Here is a 26,867-nt window from a genome sequence, read left to right as displayed (position 1 = left end):
TCACATTGCTATGTTCTAAAGCAATTCAACTAATTACTCATGCATATCATAATTGCAATTCAAGCTTTAGAACAAGTAAAAATTAAATTTGTCTATAACCCATAACAGTTATAATATTTTATGCAATCAAATTTGAGCACGTGCATGACTGTATCTACTATATGTCAGACAAATAACCAATGAAAATGTTGAGTGAGTTGAGAAACATAACTAGATCTTTTATTTGAAGCTCAATTGGGTATCAGATTAAAAGGATAGAAATCGAATGTAAGACTGAGCACAAGTAGATACAAGTGGAGATAGCTTATATCAAGCAAATTATCTTTAAAACAGTTCACAAAAAGAATATGACAATTTGTCATATCCTTGCTCTGCAAATCATATTTGAATGTCCAAAGATGAAGAAATTACATCATTCAGAGCAACCTTGCAGGTGACAACAATATGCTAATCATAATGTTAAAAACCTTGCTGCTCTGTTAATCAGATATACAATTCAAACAATTTAAGAGTGAAAAAAAAATTGAACCCTCAGGCAAGATACTTGTACATTTTTCGATCGGTCTTATCCCTTTCCAAGAACTCCCTTTCTATAAGTGACTCAATCCGTCTCTTTATCACGGAAGGGTTTGGCAAAAAACGTGCCTGTAACTGTGTAGTTACCTCAGCAACAATATTGTTATGGTCTAAAATACGCCTTGCTTTCATAATCCTAACAATGGCAGCTTCAATTTGGGGCTTCCTATCTTCCTCCACCTTCTGACGGGTCTCCTGTTTTTCTAGCTCACTCTCTTTTTGCGCAGCAACCATGCCAATTTTTACCTTGTAAAATTTACAACTAAAGTTCTCATTGAAGTAGAAATTATCTTCTTCATCAATGTCCCTTCCCATAGGTTCCTTAACAAGCACATTTCTTCCCCTTACACATGCAAGAGACTGCAGGCATCTTTTAAGGTCCGAAGCAGGTATGTCCGTTGCTTGTGCAATTTCATTATAACTCAAGTGCTGTGCAGAATTAAAAAGCATAAGGATACACATCTGATAGGTTGAGACATTAAGTTCATGCTTCTGACCTTTTGCAAAGACTGCCTTTAAATCTGCTGTGCCCATGTTTGTCTGCCATGTCAGCCTACGGCCAGTGTGAGTACTTAAATAGTATGCCTTGAACTTGTCACACACTACCAAAATCTCTTTTGGCAAGTTGCACCTTGCACCAGCTTGTGTTGGCCACGAACCTGTAGTGAGAACCTGGACAGCCAAAGTAGGACCTTCATTGGCATCACCAGATGCTCTCAACATCGAATTGAAACCTTGCAAAGTGTCCCGAGAAGTTTTCATGTCTGTAAACATGCCTTCCAACTTTGAAGTGAACTGATAACCACACTCTGTTTTTAATCTCACTATAAGGCTTCTCTCTGAATCATCTGAAGCAGTCTTTCCTGATAAAAGTCTCTTTGCTAAGTGTTGCTTGTAATATTTTTCAAAGACATCCTTCTCTTGAAGATATCGAAACAATGCCATCACTTTCTCCAAAACTGCCTCCACATCATCTTCATTGACTACTTTAAGGCCTTTCCGAAGCTTGTCATCGACAAACAGAGAAATAAACTCAGGTGACCTTGGATTTAAATTGATGAAGTACTCAAAAGCTGAATTCAAGGCATTTAGGAAGGTCTTGTCATTGTTGAATGATGTGCTTATAATATTAGTATACTTATCCTTCACATCAACAAGATGTTGCACAAAGTCCACTGGATCTTTCAGTCTCTCTGGATCAGTTACCAACTGTTTCCCTATCTCATGCAAATGAGATGTCATTACATCTTGGATAGTGGCCAGTCCTGTGGGAACTCGGTGAAACAAGTTGTACATTCGATGTAAATCATCAAACTTGTCATCCACAAGCATGCTTATTAGCCCTGAATTTTCCATATGAACCAATCTCTGCATATGATTTTCTATCATTTCTTTCTCTACAACATTTGTAATCTTAGCCTCACTCTTTGCATCTAGATAGTGTGAAACCCTCTCTGTCTCTTCATTCAACCTTCTCTCAGCTTTCTTGAGATAGTCCCCACAATCAGTGCATTCAATGAATTGTTGAGATTCAATCGAATAAAAATTTGAAGCCTCTTCCAGAAAAGGTTTCTCAAAATCATCTTGGTAAACAGAAGAACCTAGCTCTGTAAACATCTTGATAATATTGCGCATTAAACCTCGATTGATAACCTCACCTGTTCGTTCACAACGTACAAGCTCAAGAAGAGTACCCTGCAGCCTGTCCTTTATTTTTTTACCATGGATGATATAATCCATCCACAACTTTAGACCTAGGTCATAGACTGGTGGTTGGTTAGCATTGGCTACATATGTTCTGTCCATGTACATAAAAATATCTCGAATCATCTGCAATGCTTTATTATGGTCCACCCATTTTCTGTTTAACTCTTCCAAAAACAAACTCCCTTGTGCTCCATCAACTGCTTTGGCTATATCCTTTAGATGAATTGTTATCGCAGTCACAAGGCCAGAATACAGCTTATCTCCATATTTATGAAGCACCATATTGTAAGCACTCCTGTATGTAAAAATACACTAATAAAATTGACAGAAATTGACAGTTTTTCCAAGCACTTCCACATATCAAAATACATAGAAGCCACTGGTAATACTGAACAAATGCATAAACAGATACAGTAGAGCAAATGAATTAAGGAAATATATTAATCCAAATATTGTAACAAGGTTGTTATGTCATGCTTGAGTTTGTTATTCCGAATTTGATCAATAAATCAGCCTGAAACCCCTTTAAATTGGCCATCACATATGAAATAAGTACCTGCAGAGATGAACAGAGGAGATAGACAGATGCAAACAATCACGCTAAATCGATGGATGAACCAATCAAATGGAAAGAACAGGTTGAGAGCAACTCTAAACAAGGAAAAAAGAAAATTAAAGATAATTGAAATGAAAATACGCTAGTACTAGATGTGAGAAAATGTCACTACCAACAAAATATACATAACTCCTTGTAAACAATTCCAAGTAACAGACCAAGCTATTGCAGCAATAAAAACAATTTTAATCAACACAAACTATCAAGAAAGATAATTTGGATACTGTCAAGAAAAAATTCATTACAAGAACTCCTTGCCAGTAATTCAAATTAAGGGGGACAGACATGGTTGCAGAAACTAGGTCCAGTAACCACAAACTATCTGAGAGGTACATTCAGGACAATGTAAACAACAAGTTTCATGAAGAGTTATTGGGCTTTTGAGTGGGAAACAAACCTAGTTGAAAGAAATATAAAGCTGAAATCTTTCCTCCAAAAAGCATCATATACTTTTATTTCTTACTCAATGAAAATAAGTTTAACCATTAGGGTATCAACCTGTTCTCTTATTCACAATCATAATAAACGTTGGATGTAGGTACAACAACGGGGCATTATATGGAAATTAGATACATGAGGTATACGAATAAGGGTACATCCATCTATATTACATTGAGAAGGTCTACGAAGAAGGATGCATCTATTGTATATAAACTAAAAAGAAATACTTACTAGGATATAAAGGTTTAGTGTTGAGACAAGGTACTCATCCCTGTTCAAGTTTTCCTGTGTCTATGTTCAAAATTAAAGAGGAGAGAGACAAGGAAAAAAAGAAAATTCAATCCAGGAGATTGAATTTCCATATAACTGTATGAAGAATGATAACATTGGTTGGATAAGAAACTTAAGGCCAGATGAAAGTTCAAGCTGAAGCATTTACTTGAAAAGAAAAGCTATCATTCCGTGGAAAAAAACATTATGGCATCAAACTGTCCACTACCCATTCACAGTCAGATATACCAAGATATGTGAGACACATGTACAGAAACATAATGTTTTTTATAATGGGGACAGAAGCCTATGAATAGATATGTCTAAACAATATATATTTTAGTCAACTAGAGATGCAGGTACACAGGCAGTCCCATCTAACACAAGTTTCATGCAGTAGCTGTGTTGATGACAATGAGGAGCACTAAAGTAGCCTCAATGTATTTAAGGGAAAGAAAAACAAAGAAAGACATTTCTGTTGGAAATGATTGAAAAGATCATGAGGAAAGTTGTTGGAATGATATATGGAAATGGTAAAGAATGTTCTCAATCATTGTTTTGTCATTGATGTCAAACTTGCTATTTGCAGGAATGACAATTGCTTTAGTGATCCAAATACTATCAGTTAATTGATTGACAAGGAGGAGGCAATCAATAAGATGTAACTAGTACACCAAGAGAAAGGTTGAAGTTATGATGTTGTAACGAAGTACAAGGATCAGCTAAGCCATTGATGAAAAAGTGTGTTGATGACATACTATAAGACACAGAGAATGGGCACATTGAAACATATCAAAGATGTAAGGTTTTTAGCTAAGACATCTGTAAAGCCTAACTAAAGTTCATTAGAGAGAGGGAGCCGAGCAAGCTAGTAGGTGTCGAGTAGATTCCTAGTTGAAGCCGAGCAAGATCAATATCAAGTGCCGAGTAAATTTCAGATGCCGAGTGATATCAAGTGCCGAGTGATATCAAGTACCAAGTAAACTTCAAGTGCCGAGTAAACTTCAGATGTCGAGTGATATCAAGTATCGAGTAAACTTCAAGTGCTGAGTGATACAAGTGCCGAGCAGATATAGGTGCCGAGTAACACAGAGATGCCGAGCATCAGTAAAACCAATAGTGCCAAGTAACACAGAGATGCCGCGCACCAGTAAAAACAATAATGCCGAGTTGCTGCATTATTTTGAAAATCGAAGATTCGCCAAATCCAAGCCGACAAGGTTGTTATCTAGAAGTTTGCCAATTAAATGGAAGATAAGAATTATGAACTGGTGGCACAGAACACCATGTAAAATGTTTTTAAGGATACAACTGACGAAGTTTCTAGATGAGAACAAGATATAAGGTAGATACATTGTATCCTACCAAATCCATTTTGAAACCCTAAAATTGGAGGAGAATTGAGCGGCAAAGGCAAAATCAGATTTCTACTTAAGAAGTCATAAGTTCATGAAGAAAAGAGAGAGAGAGGCGGTCAAGCATGAAAGCATAAAATGCTGAAGGAGGTGCTAAGGAGGAAAGAGAGCATAGTTACTCTGTTTCAATAAGAAGACCCCAGATATGGATGCATTGGTATGATGAGTAAGAAGAGTCAAGGAGACGAAGCTTGATAAGAAAACAAGCAACCAGAGCTGAAGTGATTGAAGCCAAGCATAAGGATTGAACTGAAAGTGTGATCTGAAATCTGCAAAGTATGTTGTAAGTTATATCAAATCAAAAGGCCATTATCGTTACTTTCTAGCAATTGTAACAGTTAATTTAAATCCTATGGACTTAGGTTGGTTTGATAGCCATGAGATAAATCCTTTAACAGGGTGACATTCCAAGTGAATATTCTAAAGTCCTTTAACCAGGCCCATTCCTAACAGTTTGGTGAAATCCTCTAACAAGGTCACATTTAACAATGTGTTGTAAGCCTTTAACAGGGCAGGCTTTTAACAGGGCATCACTTTAAAAGAGTGAGAATCAAATAGCATGTTACTGGTGGTTTTTCCCAAATTGGGTTCCACGTAAATCATTGTGTCATGTGTTGATCTTCCATGTTTTATCTTTCCATGTTGATTTACTGTAACTTACTAATATGGTTGATTTAAGTTTGGATGGATGAAAAGTGTATGGATTTATTAAAAGTGTAGAAAAAGTATTATTAGGGCATTTGGACCTTGAATAACTGATTCACCCCCCCCCCCTCTCAGTTATTCTAAAGAATTTTAACAATTGGTATCATAGATGAACTGCTGATTCAGTTTAAAAGAACTATAAGCAGAAAAGATCAAAATGCCTGAGAGAGAAGTTCTCAAGCTCAACAAAGACAACTTTGTTGCATGGCAAAGTTTGATGAAGCTACATCTTGGATCCATAGGAGATTATGCCCAAAATTCAATTGTCATTGAACATGTAGATCCAACTGGTACTCTTACTGCAAAAGACATGAAAAACAAGCAGGAACACAATCAGACAATGTTGGAGATTGCCTCTGCACTCAACTATGCTGAATTTGATGATATCAAAGGATGTGACACTGCATTCAAAATGTGGAAAGCCCTATCAGACATCTATGGAGGAGATCAGAATGTACAAAGAGCAAAAAGAGAAAGTCTCAGAGGAAAGTTTGATGATATGAAAATGGAGGAAAATGAGAATGCTGCTCAGTACAGCGCAAGAATAAAAGAAGTGGTAAATGCAATAAGATGCTTAAGTGGTCAACTGGATGAAGATACTGTTAATAGTAAGTTCTTAAGAACCTTGCTCCCTATCTATGCTATTAGAGTATCAGCAATACAAGAACTAAGATGTATATCAGGAAACAATCTGAGTTTTGAAGGTATAATAGGTAGACTCACTGCATTTGAGTTATCTAATTTCGACAACTACAGACCAAAGAATGCTGAATCTGCCTTTAAGGCCAAGTTATCACTAAAAGATGCTGAACAGGGGAAATCAAAGAAAGGAAGAAAAATGAAGTATGTATCCAGTGACAGTAGCACTGATGAGGAAGATGTGGAACAATTGGAAGCATTGCTTGCTAGAAGATTTCACAGAGGTAAAGGAAAATTCAAAGTTAAGATGTTTATCATTTGTTTCAATTGCAATGAAGTAGGTCATATTGCTGCCAGGTGTACACAGAAAAAGGATTACAAGGAAGGCAACAAAAACAAATTCAGAAGAGATGATGACAAGAGAGATTACAAAGAAAAAGGTAAGAAGTGTTATATTGTTGAAAAAAATTCTGATGACAATGATGATGAAGTTGTTTATGTAGCCATGAAGGATCAATCTGATGAAGAAGAGCCCACAGCACTAGTAACATGTATGAACAAGAATGACGGGTGGATCATAGACAGTGGATGCTCACATCACATGACAGGAGACAAAAGTAAGTTTGTTAACTTTACTCAGTATGATGGAAATAGTGTTAGATTTGGTAATGATGCTCCATGTCAAATCAAAGGAAAAGGTTCCATTAAGCTCACAGAACAAATTTCATGTGATAATGCATACTATGTTGAAGGATTAAACTACAATTTGCTGAGTGTCTCACAGTTAGGCAATATAGGATGCAAAGTAGAATTTGGAAACAAAACTGCAAAAATCTATGATACTGATGGTAAACTGATAAGAAAAGGAGATCAAACAAGGAGTAATCTGTTTTACCTTGATATGGATGATGTTTCTTGTTTTATTGCAAAATTTGATGATGAATGGTTTTGGCATAGAAGATTATGTCATGTCAACTTTGACAACCTGGTCAAGATCAGTAAAATGAAAGAAGTCAGAGGTTTACCAAAATTGAAGAAGCCTAATAATATCATGTGCAAACAATGTCAGGTAGGAAAGATGATAAAGTCAAATTTCAAAAGCAAAAACTATACATCCAAAGAAGTACTTGAACTAGTTCATACTAACTTATGTGGTCCAATGGAAGTACAAAGCTATAGAGGAAATAAATACATAATGTTGTTTGTTGATGACTAGTCCAGGATGATGACTGTTATGTTCTTAAAACAAAAATCTGATGCTTTTCAAATGTTTAAGTGGTATGTGGCTAGAGTTGAAAAGGAAACAAGAAAAAGCTTGAAATGCCTAAGATCAGACAGAGGTGGTGAATTCACATCAAATGAATTCGAGATATTTTGTAATGATAAAGGAATCAAAAGACAAATGTCAGCTCCTAGAACTCCCCCACAGAATGGAATTGCTGAAAGAAGAAATAGATCTGTGATTGACTGTGTCAGAACATTAATGATGGAAAAGACTGTTGCTCTAAAATACTGGAGAAAAGCTGTAAGTGTAGCTATTCATACACTGAACCGAGTACAAGTCAAGAAAGGTACAAATACAACACCTTTTGAATTATGGTATGGTCACTCACCCAATGGAAAACATTTCGAAGTATTTGGTTGCAAATGTTTTATCTTTAAAGATGCTAGAAATGGAAAATTTGATGCATAAAGCGATGAAGGCATATTCCTTGGTTATTCCACTAGAAATAAGGCATACAAGTGTTTGAATACTAACACTAATAAAATTGTGGAAAGTGCAAATGTAAACTTTGATGAACATACAGAAGTCCAAGTTAAAGAACCAAACAGAATGGATGAATACAGAACCTTTGTGTATTTTTATGAAGTAATGACTGATGAGGATGATGTCAATCAAATTGAAACTCAACAACAAGTTTCAGTTTCAGCCGACTCACAACCAGTGAATGCCGAGCTGCATTCAGAAGTCGAGTTGCAAAATGAAGAAAATGCACAATCTGATTCTGAAGTCAGTACATATGAAAGAGATGTAGAACAACCTAAAAACTCAGTACATAGTGACCCTGAATCAGAAATATCAAACATGGAAATAAGAACAGAACCAAGATTATCAAAATATGTAAAAAGACATCACCCTGCTGAACAGATAATTGGTGACAAAGATGCAAGACCAATGACAAAGAACAGACTAAGACATGAATCATGTCTAATCAGCAAATTTGAACCTAAGACAGTATATGGTGCATTACAAGATGATGACTAGTACAAAGCTATGGAAGAAGAGATTGATCAAATAAAGAAGAACAAAACCTGGAGTTTGGTTCCCAGACCAGTTGACAAGAATGTGATTGGCACCAAGTGGGTATTCGGAAACAAGCTAGATGAGAATGGTGAGATTACCAGAAACAAAGCTAGACTAGTATGCAAGGGTTATGCTCAAGAAGAAGGAATAGACTATGGGAAAACATTTGCCCCTGTTGCTAGAATGGAAGGAGTAAGAACTTTACTTGCATATGCTGCATATAAAGATTTGAAAGTCTATCAGATGGATGTAAAATCTGCTTTTTTAAATGGCATACTAGAAGAAGAAGTCTACATTGAACAACCAGAAGGATTTGTTGACAAAAACAACAGGAATATGGTTTGTAAGCTACATAAAGCACTCTATGGTTTGAAACAAAGCACCTAGAGCATGGTATGAGAGACTTCACAAGTATCTAATACAAATAGGGTTTGAAAGAACTGATGATAACAGCAACATGTACATCAAAGCAGAAGAAGGTAAAGACATGATTGTATCTGAAATCTTTGTGGATGACATAGTGTTTGGTGGAAAGGAAGTGCTTTGCAAAGGCTTTGCTAACAAAATGAAACATGAATTTGAGATGTCTATGTTTGGGGAAATAAAATTCTTTGTTGGATTGCAAGTACATCAACTCAAACATGGTATATTTGTGACACAATCAAAGTACATCAAATAGATTCTCAAAACATTTGGATTAGAGGAGTCCAAACCGGTCAGCACACCAATGGCAACAGGAAATAAGCTGTCCAAAAATGATGAATCAGTTGAAGTCAATCAAACAATATACAGATCCATGATTGAAAAACTACAATATGTTGTACATAGTAGACCAGACATAGCATTAGCAGTTGGAATAGTGGCTAGATTCTCTGCTAATCCTAAAGAAAATCATCTCATAGCAGTAAAAAGAATAATGAGATATCTTAAAGGAACTGATAACTTTGGTCTATACTACAAAAAGAATGGAAAATTTGAGCTCAATGCATATACAGATGCAGATTGGGGAGGCAACATTGATGATAGAAAAAGCACAAGTGGAGGTGCACTATTTCTAGGCAAAAGGTTAGTTACCTAGACTAGCTAGAAACAAACATGCACATCTCAATCCACTGCAGAGTCAGAATATGTGGCAGCAGCAGTCAATTGCACAAACATTGTGTGGCTCACACATCTATTGGAAGGAATGAAAGAAGAGGTAACAAAACCTGTGATATTGTATTGTGATAACACAAGTGCTATAAACATACCCAAAAATCCAGTAATGCATGCAAAAACCAAGCACATCGCGATCAAGTATCACTATGTTAGAGAACTAGTAGAAGACAAACAAGTGAAATTGGAATACATTCACACAAAGGAACAAACTGCAGATATCTTCACCAAACCATTGCCAAAGGATGCTTATGAATATCTTAGAGGCAAGTTGGGGGTAATACCCCTAACTCAAGCAGTTTAAAGCAACAAGGAAACTGCCCTACATCACCAGCAATGAATCATTGAAATATCAGAAGAATGATGCAGATGATAACAGCAGGAGCAGAAACTCCAAATCAATCACAAGCATGGTGACAGAGGGAGAAAACAACAAGAAGCCAAAGCTCATATTTTGCATAATAAAGATGCTACATCTTTGGCATTTATGTCAAAGAGGGAGAAATGTGAAACCTGATCAATACAAAGCAAGAGGGAAATATATATGAAAGAGGGAGATATATGAGATCAGCTAGTAAAGATGAAGCCAGCAAAGAAAAGTAGCAGATAACGTATACAATCTTGGTGGTAACTAAGTTGATCAATTGATCAGTTTGGTTTGCCATCAATACCAAAGAGGGAGATTGTTGGAAATGATTGAAAAGATCATGAGGAAAGTTGTTGGAATGATATATGAAAATGGTAAAGAATGTTCTCAATCATTGTTTTGTCATTGATGTCAAACTTGCTATTTGCAGGAATGACAATTGCTTTAGTGATCCAAATACTATCAGTTAATTAATTGACAAGGAGGAGGCAATCAATAAGATGTAACTACTACACCAAGAGAAAGGTTGAAATTATGATGTTGTAATGAAGTACAAGGATCAGCTAAGCCATTGATGAAAAACTGTGTTGATGACATACTATAAGACACAGAGAATGGGCACACTGAAACATATCAAAGATGTAAGGTTTTTAGCTAAGACATTTGTAAAGCCTAACTAAAGTTCATTAGAGAGAGGGAGCTGAGCAAGCTAGTAGGTGCCGAGCAGATTCCTAGTTGAAGCCGAGCAAGATCAATATCAAGTGCCGAGTAAACTTCAAATGCCGAGTGATATCAAGTGCCGAGTGATATCAAGTACCGAGTAAACTTCAAGTGCCGAGTAAACTTCAGATGCCGAGTGATATCAAGTGCCAAATGATATCAAGTACCGAGTAAACTTCAAGTGTCGAGTGATACAAGTGTCGAGCAGATATAGGTCCCGAGTAACACAGAGATGCCGAGCACCAGTAAAACCAATAGTGCCAAGTAACACAGAGATGTCGTGCACCAGTAAAAACAATAATGTCGAGTTGTTGCATTATTTTGAAAATCGAAGATTCGCCAAATCCAAGCCGACAAGGTTGTTATCTAGAAGTTTGCCAATTAAATGGAAGATAAGAATGAAGCTGGTGGCACAGAACACCATGTAAAACGTTTTTAAGGATACAACTAACGAAGTTTCTAGATGAGAACAAGATATGAGGTAGATACATTGTATCCTACCAAATCCATTTTGAAACCCTAAAATTGGAGAAGGAGAATTGAGCGGCACAGGCAAAATCAGATTTCTACTTAACGAGTCATAAGTTCATGAAGAAAAGAGAGAGAGAGGCGGTCAAGCATGAAAGCATAAAATGCTGAAGGAGGTGCTAAGGAGGAAAGAGAGCATAGTGACTCTATTTCAATAATAAGACCCCAAATATGGATGCATTGGCATGATGAGTAAGAAGACTCAAGGAGACGAAGCTTGATAAGAAGACAAGCAATCAGAGCTGAAGTGATTGAAGCCAAGCATAAGGATTCAACTGAAAGTGTGATCTGAAATCTGCAAAGTATGTTGTAAGTTATATCAGATCAAAAGGCCACTATCGTTACTTTCTAGCAATTGTAACAGTTAGTTTAAATCCTATGGACTTAGGTTGGTTTGATAGCCATGAGATAAATCCTTTAACAGGGTGACATTCCAAGTGAATGTTCTAAAGTCCTTTAACCAAGCCCATTCCTAACAGTTTGGTGAAATCCTCTAACAAGGTCACATTTAATAGTGTGTTGTAAGCCTTTAACAGGGCAGGCTTTTAACAGGGCATCACTTTAGAAGAGTGAGAATCAAGTAGCATGTTACTGGTGGTTTTTCCCAAATTGGGTTTCCACGTAAATCATTGTGTCATGTGTTGATCTTGCATGTTTTATCTCTGCATGTTGATTTACTGTAACTTACTAATATGGTTGATTTAAGTTTGGATGGATGAAAAGTGTAGAAAAAGTATTATTAGGGCATTTGGACCTTGAATAACTGATTCACCCCCCCCCCCCCCCCTCTCAGTTATTCTAAAGAATTCTAACAATTTCAAATGGGGATGTACAACAAACAAACAATGAAAGGTCTCATACAATTTGGCCATCTCTCCAATCTCCGAAGTCCAAAATTTAAAGTGGCTAAGTCCTTTATCAATCAAACCATCAGAGTTTCACTTCCACTCATGTCATTCTGTCTCTGTCCAAAACTTAATTTTTCGCAAGTGTCAAGTTTATCAGCCTTTCAGACTATCAGCGTTCCTCTTATCCTCATATCATACTTTGTCATCCAAAAGCCTGAAAGTCTTCAAAAGCCTAAGTCCATTATCTATCGGACTTTTGCAATTCTTCATCCAATCCATCCTTTGGTACACAACCCCTGAATTCCTCGACTCCCTAACACTCCCATCTTCAGCTTTTCATTTCAGTCATGCTTTCCCTGAAAGTCCAACATCTCAACATTTCCCTTAGCCCTCTACAAATTTGTCCAAGACTTTTTGCCCTCCCCTTCCCAGCATCCCTTTGGATTCATACCCAAAAATCTGAAGCTCCAATTTACTAATTTCGTTCCCCTTTGATGATGTCATGTTGACATCATCAATTCAAAACAATCCTTCCTAGGTAACTCATGTTCCAACTTGCCACCAAGTCAATGCAAGATCTGCATGCCAACTCATAGTAGGTACTTACCAAATTGGCCCGTTAGGCTCCATCATGCTGCATAGATTCATTTGTATACCAAAGGCAACTCAAACAAGGGATTTTTTTAACTCTAAAACCCTAATTCAAGTTCTTTTTCTCCCTCACAAGATTGAATTTTTCTTGGAACAATTTAAGGCCATTTAGGGTCATTGAGGATGCAATTTATAAGTTTTGAAGTTCTAAAGAAATCATATATTTTTGCAAGCCTTTTTAGAAGTTTTTTATATATCATTATTCTTCATTTACAAGTTTATTCATGCTCTAAAATCATTTAATTTAGTATCTTGTATTGAAATTATTGATTTCTTAATTTGTGTAGAGTTTATGTAATAAAAAGGCTTTTAATAAGAAAGATAATTACACTATTTCTTCATGTTTGGCATGCACTGATTTACTATAAGGTTTGTGTATTTAATAAAATTGTACTTGAAATGCTGTGATTGCATATATTTTCCTTCTTTCTTTATGTAGCAGGGCTTTGACATCCAATGGCATCAAGAACTTGAAGCCAAGGAATTTGCACAAAAAGGGCCTCTTGGAAGCATAGTGCATCGAGACCAACTATGAGTACCATCATTTGCAAGTAGAATGCTTTGAAGGTGAGCATCAGTGACCAATTGTCAACCATCACAACCATTTTACCCAAACTGTTGGCCACAACATGAAATTATGTTTGAACATTGAGCAAAAGGTTAAACGGGAGACAATTAAAACCAGACATTTAGCAATGATGAATCCTAAAATAGCTTAGGAAACAAAGTAGCCATGATAGACATTGTGGGCTTTAGTCAAGATCCACAGACTTGCAAGACCTTGCAAACACATCCACAACATCAAGATATAGTAGAGTCCAATCAAAAGAAGTTTTTCTCCACAAAACAAGCCAAGAACATAACCTTTGCAACTTGGAACAAATACAAGCATGAGGAAAAAGTATGACATGCCCAATTTTTTGGCTCTAAAAACAAACCTTTCCTTAATAGAACAAAAAGCCCATATTGGGAGCTCTTGAATCATGTCATTGATAGTTATAGGAAAAGGGCAATGAGTGCCTATTCCACATGACAAAGTTTACCATTGCCATAGAAACCAAAGGCAAATGCAAATACAGTTGAAGAGCAAAAGAGGCAACAACACAAGCATGTGTATACCATAGTATTAGATGGCTGGATAGATATATCATATAAGGTATTGCATACTTACCAACTTTTTGGCAGTTTCAAAGGATATGATAGTGTTCCTAGGCAAATACGCCTCAAACAAAACAAAAATGATGATAATTTGGGACTACCAATTAAGGAGATTGGGCAACAGCAAGACTACTCGAGGAAAGGAATCCAGCATTTTGATGACCTTTTTTGCTACACATTGCCTTTGTGAAGATGACTACTGAGATAATCAGTGTAAATTCAAACTTCTTTGTTAACTCTTCGATTCAAAAAAAAAGAAAATAAGAGGTTCGCAAAGACCAATTTTGATGATGTCATGTGCAAAGCTCCAATAAAATCATCAATATCGCTTCAGACTTCTATTTAAATTTTAAATAGTATCATTTAGCTTGCTTTTTTCTAAATTCTAATTAAAAGACTGTTCATTTTAAGTTCAAAAAATGCATGGGTGTTTAAGGTAGCTCTTTGCTTCACCGCGATCTACCTAAGATGAACAACTCTAGTAAATGTGATTAAAAAGCTCAATTTTTGCTTCACTTGAAATTTTATAATCTTTGATGTGTACATTTTAATTGTTTACTTACAAAGTTGTGTCTTCTTTGTGGCTTCTCGGTAAGAAAATTGGGTCAAAAACACCATATCTTGAAAATGTAGCTCGTTAAGTTTTGTTCCAGCTTTGTTTGTAGTGCTTTCAGGTGCAAGTGAACTAATTCAAACAAAAACACCCCAGTGACCTCATCTGGTGCAATAGAACCTTTGCCTTTGCTCAAAGAGGTTAGATATGATGAGTCGTAAGTTATTTAACTTTGCTTGCATTAATTTATATAGTGGGTAGAATACATTGGATGAGGATCCCATGTTGACAAAAAAAAATATTCTTGATTTTTGAGATGCATAAAATTTGGGTGTACCAAAAGTGAGAGCCATGAGATTGGATGATATGATGACTCGTGATGACATTGGTAGGAGTCTTTACCTTCTAGTTCAAGGGGGTGATGATGTTGGTCAAAGGAGTCATTACCTTCTAGTTCAAGAGTGAAGCCGCAAGAAATTTATGGTGAAGATACATTTGTAACTTGCATGGAATTGTAATTTTTTTTAAATGATAATTTTCAATCATCATAATACATGCCATATCTATTGCTGCTATTGCGCTTGCAAGTTGATGCAATATTGTACTCTTTTTTAAATGAATCAAATTAAAAACATTTTATACAATGTTCTATGAACTCATTCAATACATTATGTATCTACATTTCATATTCAATTCGTAATTTTAAGGAATTTAATTTTTTCTTAATTTATCAAATTTTTATCAACAAATCCAAGCCAACATTGTGTCTAAAGTTAATGTCCCCTCCTTCTCAGTAAGTTCATGAGGGGCTCGGTTAGCCTATTTTCTCATCCTAGTAGGCTAATGGTATATTAATAAGGGATTCATTTTCAGTCACCACTTAATCTATGGAGAGATGGCAAAAATAAAATATTATATTACAGGCTTATTAATATTACTAAAGTTACTTCATGTTATAAAGTAACATTATAGAAGTAAGTTGATTTATAAAACGCAAATGAGTTTTATACCGCATTACTTAGTGGAGGTGTATCAGCCACTAAAAGGGGCTTTATAAATGGATCTTTTACTCTCATTTGTTATGTTATGGGATTTATCAAATTTATCATTTATCCATTGTTGCTGGTAACAATGATTAGTTGGTATAAGGACGAAATCCCCTAGAACTCCAAGGATTGGGCAGAAACCCATTTACTTCTATGAGAGGTGGATATATATCTAAGTTCACCATTGCATTTAACCATGGAATTTGTCATGTCCACTATCTGAAATGAGAAATTAATAATAAAAAATTAAATATAAATTATTAATACAATCAAAAATAAAATAACTAATTTTAATGAAAGGTCAAAAGATATGTAATGAAGAGTTGCAACTCCCTCAAAATAAGATATTAGAGGGAGGAGAGTTCATTTGAAAGGAAATATAGAGGGAAAAAGGGGAGAGAAAGGATTTAAAGAAGGATTAATGGAAAAAGAAAGGAATCTAAAGGAAATAAGGAAGTTACTCTTTCAAAAGACAGAAATGATGAAGGGTTGTTACTCTTCCAAAGGGTTGTGAACTTTCAAAAAGGTTGTAAGTATGAAGGGTTGAGAATCTTGCCAAAATGTAGACATGATGAAGAGGTGTTAACTCTCTCTCACATGGGAAGATATAAAGGGGAAGAAGGATCAAATAGGAAGGAGGTAAATGTATGAATGTTTGTCTATAATCACTACATGTAATCCATTATTTCAGTCCAAGAAGGAATTTATCAGACCTGCGTAAACCAAATACACATACACTTTGTTCCATTTGGGATGATGATTGAGTTGCATGGACTATTCCAACTAACCATGAAACCAAAGTGGAAATCTAAGACAAAGGAGGGGTTGAGAGTGAACATTTCTTGGTTGGATACCGAAGACACTCTATCATGGCCCCTAATATTTACATTGGTTAGATGGGGAGGCCAACAATCCTCTACAAATCCTAGAATTGGGAAGGCACATGAATGCATCAATAGTATGCAAAGTCAAATAAAGTTCGTTGTTTTATAGAGAAACTCATCTTACAATTCTACAATGAACCATTTGACCTGTCATGCAATAGAGGTAGGCAGATGTTGAACACTTCTTTGCATGCGGCTACCTACATGTTAAACCCAAATTGGTGTCATTGCAATGGCTTCAATAACATGTAGGTCAAGAGCACTCCATGTGTAAATGAAATGCATCAAGCTCTAGAGCTACATGAATTTTATGAAGATAGATATAGAAACTTTGGTAGAAGGAAACCCATTGAGTTGGTAATAGGGCCTCAATTATTGATACAAGCAATGGCCATGCAACTCTTACCACAAGTCAACATACACTTCCATTCACTCTATCAAGTGGTAAATGATTGCCTCTAAGAAAACAAACGAGCCGGTGTTAGTACAATTATCTTATGTCTCGTTGAGAACAAGAAAATTAAGTTCAAGAATCCAACAGTACAATTGATAATATAAAAATTATCACAAAGATGCTTATCATCAATCACTAGATCAATTGATTGTCAAATTGTTAAGCTTTATACAAACTTCAACTTCTCCTACTCATTGTTTTCATAGATGATAAAATGCAGCTTCTTTTAATTATTATAATACATTTTTTAACAATTATTATACATTTTTTAACAAGCAATCCACACACTACCCCAAAATTCAGGATAATTGCCATTCCTAAACCTCAAAGAAACACTGCAAAATAAGATTAAGACATGAGTTCTTTATAAAGGCCAAGAAATGGGATGTAGTTCCAAGACAGATGAGAAACTTGTTTGCATCTCACTCCACAAAAAGGTTAGATTGGGCAGCAATGAAGGGCAAGGAAAAGATGACAATCATCAACATTTTCATATTAAATTTCAAATTAACAAAGCAAAAGTAGGTCCTTTATTTATTTATTGATGTCAAGACACTTAAAAAGGAGACATAAATTCAATTGAGGAAAACCAGATTGACTTAGAAAACTACAAGTATAAATGGAATTCAATCATTCAAGATTTTATTGGGATACTAAAACAACTAAAAACCCAACAAATGGGCACAATAATATATTTGTTATGTCAAGCCAAATGGAAATAAAATTGGTTTCCATCCAATTCAAACCAAAAAAAAATCAAGCCTTTGAAGCAATGTAGATAAAACCCATATTTTTCTCAAAAGATGAATAAGTTTATTCTTCTAATAGGGAAAAATGAAGCTATTGCAAGAAAAGAATGCAAACTCTTCAATCATTTACAAAATATCCTAACACAAACCTTAAAATTATGTGCAGCATATTGTGACAAATAGAAGCATGTGCAGTTTATAGAGTGAACATCTCATAGGAACACGAATAAGCACTAGGGCCAGGGGAAATGTAAGAGTAGAGAAGAAGATACCAAGAATGGGAACAAAGATTTCGACAATGGTGGTAGTATGCACAACACGTAGAAAGCTATAGCAAACATCTAACCTTGGCTTAAGCTTTGAAGGAAGTTGAAGATCCTCTAGATTGACAATATAGTTTAGAAAAAGTGAATATATGCAGTGTCCCTAAAATGGGGTGTACATAAGTTTGCCCAAAGGTAACAATTCCACAAAAAGTTTGTTTACAAACAGTTTTCTATAAAATGTATGATATCTATTAAATCCTTAAAGCAAATAAGATATTCAATTTGATAACATCTCATGTGAAACTTGCAGTTCTATTTATAAATATCAACCATAGTAGGGGTTGAAGAGGAAAGCACAATAGGATGCCCTAGAACATTAGCCTCAACTAAACTCAAAAGCGAGATACTACCCCCTTGGCCCACAAATAGTAGGAACCTTGTACATCCAACATGGTGTGGCCTACTTAGAAGGGGAACCTATCTCTACCCCCTACTTGTGCCTACCACTTCATGTATAACTTCTTTCATTCTTTAGTTCACTCCTAACAACTAACCGTCCTAGCGATTGGAGAGGAAAGCATGGGTACCTTGGAACACTCGACTCAACTAAGCCGAAGGGTATGATACAACAACCCTTTGCCGACAAGTGATAATGATCTTATCGATCCAAGATGGGGTGGTCTAAATAAAAGAGCAACCCATCTCTACCCTAACCTTCTACATGTATCTAGATTGATTTGCATTTCACATTAATAAAAATTAAAAAACACATGAATTAAGTGTTAAACAATTTGCACAAGTGTAATATTGTTGACAAGAAGTCTCACACTACAGTTACACTTAGTCTTGGGGACCATGGTCTTCATAGACCTCATTGATACAAGGGATTCTTAGGAGTAAGCCATGGCAACCAGAAGTAATTCCATTAGCAATTTCTGACATCAGTGGTATGGGCATTTGAATATCCATTATCTCTTAGTTGGCTCGAGATAGTCTAGTTGTTCTATTACCTGAGAATCAAACACAAAATCATGGAATTTGCAAAACATGTCAGTTAGGAAACAGCATCAGACTCCATTTTCAGATGGTGATGCTTAGATATTTGTGGACCCATGTACACTCCATCAGTCATTGGTTGCAAGTATTTTCTCTTGTTTGTTGATGATTTCAGCAAGAAAATATGGGTGTATTTCCTTTAAGATGTGGTGTTTGATGATGAATAAAGTTTGTGTCAGCCTTCTCCAGATTTGACCTTGAAGATCAGCCTCCATAGGCTGCAAATTTGGATGTTCGTCTTCCATTCGGTTCACTAGATGGATAGGATTCGTACGTACACATGTCACCCGCCCCTACTCAAGAAATTCAGGCTCCACATTCACAGATTCCAAGTTATGTACCTCCTGCAATAGATGTTGGTTCTTCTACTCTCCAGCCTAAGTATTGGGCCAAAACCATTAGTGATCTTCATGCTGGTGAACTTTTTGAAAGTAGATCTGGTCGGACATATTCAGAGGCCAAAGGTATACTAGAGTGGGAACAAGTTATGATCGATGAACATCGGAGTCTCATGAAAAACAACACTAAAGTGTTGTCAAATATTCCACCAAGGAAGAAGCCAACTGGCTGCAAGTGGGCGTATAAGGTTGATGGTGCACTTGACAAGTAGAAGACACCGTTAGTAGCTAAAGGGTTTCACAGAAAGAGAACATTGACTATAAGGAAACATTCGCTCCCAACCAAAATGAGTATGATTCAGATTATCCTCACTCTTTCAGCTTAGTTTGTATGGAGAGTTTAGCAAATGGATGTCAAGAGTGCCTTCCACCATGGTGATTTGCAGGAAGAGGTCTACATGACACAACATCCAAGATTCCAAGTACAAGTAAAGAACACCAGGTTTGCAAATTGGTAGCAGCTCTTTATGGCCTTAAGCAAGCTCCACGTGCATGGTACATAAAGATTAATAAGTATTTGATTGATCAAAAGTTTCAGTAGAGTCCTTTTGTTTCAAATCTATATGTCAAGCATGCTGGTGGTGAGATTCTTATTCGCAACATCTATATTGATAGAGTGATCATTATTGGTAGTGTGGCACATTTGGTCAAGCAGGTTGCACAAAATTTGTGCCAAACTTTCGACATTACTGTTTTGGGACTTCTCCATTATTGCTTTCGTATAGAGGTTTGGCAGACATATACCTCCATCTTCATTCCTCAGTCAAAGTATGTCAAAGTTTGTTAGATAAGTTTTTGATGCATGACTGCAAACCAACATCTACACCTCTGGAGAAAGGGCTGAAACTTTCAGCCAAATGCAATTCATTGGTGCTGGATGAATCAATGTTAATGAAAATGGTGGGCAGTCTCATCTATCTCACTGCCACTAGACCTGACATCAGCTATGTTGTAAGCTACATTTCTCACTTCATAACAGCCTTAAAAGCTAAACATTAGCCTGCAAAAAAGTGTGTGCTGAGATATGTGAAGGCCATTCCTAATTTTTGCATTCTCTATGGCAGAACACAGGTCGATGGCTCATTGACTCTACATACTCGGATTGGGCAGGTTCTATTGACAACAGAAAGTCTACTTTTGGGTATGTTTTCAGTTTGTGCATAGGTGCAATCACATGGACCGGTAAAAAGCAACAAGCAGTAGCTCTCTCCTCCACCAAAGTTGAATATTGAGGTATTCTTGAGGCAACTTGTGAGGCAATTTGGCTTTGACAAATGATTGTAGATATGTCCATGCCTCAAGCAGACCCTGCACCCCTGTCAAGTGATAATTAGGTAGTTCTGAAGATAGCCAAAAATCCAGTCTTCCATGAGTGGACAAAGCATGTTAAACTTCATTGTCATTATATTCACCAGCTCGTTGAAGATGGATCAATGATGTTGGACTATGTCCCCATTGAGGACCAGACTGCAGGCAAACTCACCAAGTCTTGTAGTTCGGAAACATTTGTTAAATTTAGGGGGCAACTTGGTGTAGTTGATAGAATGATCATTTAAGGGAGGGTATTAGACTATTTTTAGTATCCTTGATTTTTGTTAATTATAGCTTGGTATTGTAGAATCTTAGTCAATAGTCATTATTTTTGAATTGTCTTAAACAATTCTATTTTTAGTTGTCATCTTTATTTAGACGACTATGTTTTATTGTTAATGCTTTTTATAGCATTTGTAAACTCTATTTATCTGTGAAATTTGGTTAATACAATTATCCACTATTTTAGGGTTTCACACATTACAATCCTCCTTTCCTGAGACTTTGCCCACAAACAACTGCAAAGATGGATGTTTTACTATCATCTCTCCTTCTCATGTGGCATCCTTAAAAGGCAAGTCTCTCTATTGCACCAAATACACTCTAATCACTCTGCTCCACAACCTCATGTCCCTCAAATCTAGAATCTCTACACATATCAAAACCAATTGACCCTCATCCAATGGAGGCAAATTGGGTGAAGAAGAAACATATTGTCCCAAAGTCTTCAAGCAAGTCTTCAAGCAAGACACACGAAAGCCATATGCATCTTACTCTGGGAAGGTAACTCAAGCTTATAAGCTACCTCTCCAATCCTCCTCAATACTATGTATGGACCATTAAACTAAATCTTGACTTTCTCTGCCCCACTCATCTTAAGTGTACCCTATTTGTAAGGTTGTAGGCACCAAAAAAAAATGTTTCAAACCTCAAATTTTCTTTCAACCTGATGCTGGTCTACACATCTTTTGTTGACTCTATGCATGTTGAATATTATCCTTAAGTGCCTTAAGGATATCCTAATTGTCTTGTAGCCAATCCCAAGCTCCCAATGCTCTACTATCACCCAATGCCAAATCCACACTTTGATAAAGCATCATATCCATACAATGCTCAAAAGGGAGTCATACCAATAAACATCTAGTACATAGTATACTTGCCCACATGCAATGATTGCACTCATACCCCTCAACCAAAAAATAGTTGAGAAAATAACCCTCAACCCACTTATTGACTATCATTATCTATCCATTCCTCTAAGGGTGGTAATTGCCACCAAGAGTCAACTTCATACTTGCTAATCGCAATAGCTCCAAACAAATGATGCTCATGAACTTGTTACCACAATCACTAATAATGGTCCTAGGGGATTCCAAAGTTGAATTCCAAACACTTTCTAAAAATAATAGCTCTGCCACCTGAGATGTTGTAAAGTCAACTGCAATAGAGAAGTGTGCAAACTTCATCAATCTATCCACAACCACATAGATACAATCCTTTTGCTGAACTTTCAAAAGACCCAGTAATGAAGTCAATCAGATATACTCTCCACTTCTGCTGAGGAATAGACCTGTTAGAAAAGTATGATCTCACTGATTCTACCAACAAATTACACATGTACATGGCACAAAACATCATCCTTGAGAGCCTACCATGAGAATCTCTCTCTCTCACTTGTATGTCTTCAAATACCCCAATTGTCCTGCAAATGGTGTGTCATGGATGGGGCACAAGATCTTCTCCAAATCAATTAATTCATCATGTTAAATCAGTTCACTCATCAATAGACATAGCTAACTCATTAATCAAAATAATTTAATAATTTAATTATATTAGATAACTAGATATTTACCTCCATAAAAAGGGAAATGTCAACTTTACGCATCCATTCCACCATTAATGTGGGTAAACTCATAACCCAAGATCAAATCCTAACGACTCATCCATCTCATCAAAAATCTAGAAATTAAGATTAAGTCCATCATTTCTTCATTCCAATTTGGCACAAGTAGATGTTCTCAAGATGAGAACCAAACAATCTATCATTTATAGCATGTGCATTTGTTGGCAATAAGTGTTGCATTTTGGCTTGAGTTGTTAATGTTTTGGTAGTTGCAAGGGATATCATTCTTACCTGTGTTGATGTTCTTTACATTTCCGATACCTCTGTTGTATTGGATTCTGCTTAAGATTCTACAGATTGTATAATATGTTGCTGTTTGTTTCAGAAGAGCTAGATCAACTGTAACATCACTAGTATTAAGAACAGTTCAACATTTGCATTCCTTTTCTTGGTGTAGCACCATGCTCCTTGCATCTTGTTTTTTAAACGCTAAAGATGATGAAGAGTTTTTCAAAGCAAGTTACACACTTTGTACCTGCTGTCTATCTTCAACTGTCTTCCTCTTATCCTTATCGACAATCTGGATTGACAAAATTTTATTATTTTACAGCCATTGGAATTCAGAGTCATGTTTTGAGTATCTATCGATCGTTGTGTGTGGTGTGGCACATGTATTTGCGGTTGTTGTTGAGTCACAGTATCTTTATTAAGTGTCACCATCTCTTCGGAGCTGAAAAGTCTCTTCTTAGCGTCTGTCTTTTGACTTTCCATGATATGTTTTTTGGTTGATAACAAAAAGACAAAGTTCGTTGCAGCAATTCTTCTGGATGAGGACGTATTATTGTAACAGCTGCCTTACGTGCCATAATGTTTGCTTATGCCCCGATAATTAATAGTATGTGTAGCTGTCACCAGCCACCGAGAGTCGTCCAGCTGTATACTCTAAGTCTCTAACATTGTCAAGTAGCTCAGGTGAGTTGGAATCGTTGTTGGATCCTTTCTGTTGAACGTTCGTTATTGAGTAGCGGTTGTATCCCTGAGGTCTTCCCTGCTTAGACTGTTTGAATGGGGTTGAGCATCATTGGTATTCACCATGTGTACAGTCAGGGTATTGTATTTTATTTTGCTTCAGGCAAAATGAATGAAGTGGGTGGATATGTTAAGTTTAATTGACTGTAGATAGTGATAATTTACTACTACAGTGAGCACTGGAGATGACTGAAATTATGAATGATCAGTGTATGATCATCTTATTAGTGTAAAGTGTAAACTCTTATCTTAGTTAAAAGTGTCTGTGGGATACTTGCAGCACTGAATGTTCTCTGTATGCATAGCAAAATGATCGAACTGCAAATAAGGCTTATCGATTGACTGTTAAGAGTTAACAATCATAAGCTTGAGGTCATTGCATTTGTTTTTGAGCATTCAGTAAAGGATCTATATTTTGTGGTGCTGGGTTTTTCACCCTCAACTGGAGGGTTTTTCACACTCAATTTTGTGTATGATGTCTTGTGTAATCTTCTATCTGTTATTGAATAAATTATAATCTTCTGGTTCAATATTAAACAAGTTACGTCTTCAATTCATTATGTTTATGCACACCAAATTTCTGTTCTATCCATGGTGATTATGTGATTGAATTTGAAGTTCACAATTCATTTTCTGAAATCTCATCTTCTTTGTTTGAGTTTTACTTTGACACAAAGGAACAATAGGTGTATCTGCAAAAGAAAGGTGCTAATCTCGACTTATTATTGGATGTTGGGGATTTATTTCCGATAGTGAGAGTTTGTTGCTTCACAACTCACCTCCTCATTTGGAAGAGTTGAATGGTTTGTGAGGAAGGGCAAAAAGGAAATATCACAGATGAAAGCTGTGGAGGCAATTAACAAAGGCTCCTAGTGGACCATGGAGCTCTCTTTTTTAAGGATAGGAGATCAAACACATTTGTTTGTATCTGCTAGGCTCTAGCGTTTGCTCCTACCTGAAGTTCTTTGTTATGCAGAATGTACAATGTTACATTATTTTGCCCAGTGTAATAGCCTATTAGCATTTTAAGCTCTGTTAGCATGTTAGCGGTGGTATATCTTTCTAAGAGTACTGTAATGCCCAATAGTTATGTGTATGTTCCAAGTTCTTTTGGATTTAGATTCTCATTCTTTGGTTTTTATGGGCAAGGACCCCTAATTGGTCCCTCAATTACCGATCAAAAAATAAATCAGCTTGAATTCCAAACCAACATGGGCAAAAGACACCCCAGCAAATCTATTGTTAAATAGAAGAGCAAATCAGCAAGCACTATGTTAAAATGGCCAAATTGACAAAAATTATACTTAAAGTGGAATGGACTTTAAGTTTGATGTTGAATTCCACTAAAATTACAAATGAAAAAAGACTAGTAATTTTAAAATTAGGCACCTTAGACTAAGGGTTTTCAATATTCTCTCACCATAAGACAAGTGACCAAGTTTATCTGAAGCAAATGGATAATTCTTACATTCTGATAGCTAAATAATAACTTCAGAGAGAGAGAGAGAGAGAGCAATTGAATTTGAATTGGGCACCTGTAAAGTTCTTCAAAACTCAAGCCGCTGGCATTCTGATTATAGATCTCGTGAATCGCGTCAGCCAGAATCTTCAACGTCTTGTCGGCATGCTTGGGATCCATGTTCATCCTATGCCTGAAAGGCTCGATCTTGATATTCTTTTTTTTTATGCCGTTCATCCTTGCCTCCCTCCCTCCTCCAAATTAATCAATAAGCCTATCCTTTCTGCCATTGGAAAAAAAATCCAACCAAAACCACTTATATGTGCAAATCATTATTATTTGTTCCCACCGTCCACAGAAGAAGGAAACCCATCCCCTACAGATACATAAAAAATTATACCAATTCCCACACACATATTTTTTGAAAAAAGAAGATTATCAAGAACAAATCTCGTCACAATTGAGAAAACCGACGAATTTTTTCGACGCTGAATACCCTAACCAGAAATCTTTTTTGAAGGGTTTGGAATGAACTTACCGATGATACTGCGATAATTGAAAGTAGTTTGAGCGCAAATTTTGAATGAAGACCTTGATCAACGCGCGAATTGTTTTTGTCTGCTTACTTCCTTGTTCGATTCGTCTTGTTTTATTCTTATTTTATGATTTCTCTGATCGAGGAGTAGAGAAAAGAAATTAGATCCAAACGATTATTCGCTCCTTCCTTTAAAGAGCACTTGTAACACTCCAGTAATCTCTTGCTGCTTTTTTTCACGAAATCTTAGATTTTGTTATAATTTTCCGTTTTGGTCCATTTGTCCCGTTCTGATTTTCTCTAAGTAAAAATATGGCTTCCTAAATTGTTGGGGAGATTTTTATTTTTTTAACATGAACTAAATATGTAATATATTTAAGTTCTAATTCTTTAGAAAACTGACCATTCTAGTAAATGGTAATGTAAATAGTCATTTTAATCAATGAATCTTTATTTCAAATATCATAGATTCTAATAAAAATAATATATTGTAGAATTATTTTCTAATTTTTTGTTCTATGTGTCAAAAATAACTAAAGTGATCAAACTTTATATTCTTTAATTCTAAACAAGTTTAGTTATTCTATAATTTTCCATTCTATGTCTTATTACAAACATATTTTTATTTTAATAATTTCTTTCATATCTAGATCTATTGCAAAGATTATACTTGCCTTAATTAATTATAACTAGCACTTGCACCCCAAGGAGCAAGGGGTATGTTGATAGTGACAAAAGGTGAAAATCTATATAAAATGATTCTCCACATATATTTCTTTTTCAAATACTTACTATAATTTGGAAGGAAACCTAAAATAGGAAAACAATATAAACATAGTTAAATTGAAATAGGTTAATAATAAATGGTTGGGCCACATACATAGTTTTTTCCTAAATTCATATAGATTTGTAGAAAACAAAAATAAATGTAGAAGAGGAAAGCAAAAAACAAATATAGTTAGATTGTTATGTGTTTTCCCACAAAGTAAATTATTTTTGAAGCAAAATAGCATTATCCTTTACACACAATTTTGTTTGTAAGTTAAATATAATGTATGCATTACAAGATGATGAGCAGTTTGTTTTTGGAACAAGAAGAAATGAATCTTGGTAGCATGTAGCTACAAAAAAGGGTGTGATATTTTTTGGCAAAATCACCAAATCAAATAGTAGCCAGTGACCG

General features: G+C 35.8%; 1 protein-coding gene across 2 annotated transcripts; it reads right to left on the bottom strand.

The window, feature by feature from the left end:
• Positions 1 to 333: 333 nt before the first annotated feature.
• Positions 334 to 25,955, bottom strand: LOC149536225 (cullin-3A-like). 2 transcript variants are annotated; one of them, XM_089804121.1, is made up of 3 exons: positions 25,688 to 25,955; positions 25,226 to 25,432; positions 334 to 2,578 (listed from the first exon to the last, which is right to left on the bottom strand). In XM_089804121.1, the coding sequence occupies exons 2-3, from the start codon at positions 25,384 to 25,386 to the stop codon at positions 532 to 534; spliced, it is 2,208 nt and encodes a 735-aa protein (XP_089660247.1). In that variant the 5' UTR covers positions 25,387 to 25,432; positions 25,688 to 25,955; the 3' UTR covers positions 334 to 531. The 2 variants fall into 2 exon arrangements, with proteins under 2 accessions (XP_089660247.1, XP_089660248.1); XM_089804122.1 differs by lacking the exon at positions 25,688 to 25,955 and adding an exon at positions 7,265 to 7,354 and having other exon boundaries at positions 25,226 to 25,361.
• Between the last annotated feature and the right edge of the window lie 912 nt (positions 25,956 to 26,867).

The sequence above is a fragment of the Cupressus sempervirens genome, chromosome 10, assembly GCF_028749045.1.
Source record: "Cupressus sempervirens isolate cs-2001-9-10 chromosome 10, ASM2874904v1, whole genome shotgun sequence".
NCBI classification, from domain to species: domain Eukaryota; kingdom Viridiplantae; phylum Streptophyta; class Pinopsida; order Cupressales; family Cupressaceae; genus Cupressus; species Cupressus sempervirens.
Note: the sequence above shows the minus strand (reverse complement) of the source record. Positions and strands in the feature narration are given on the sequence as shown.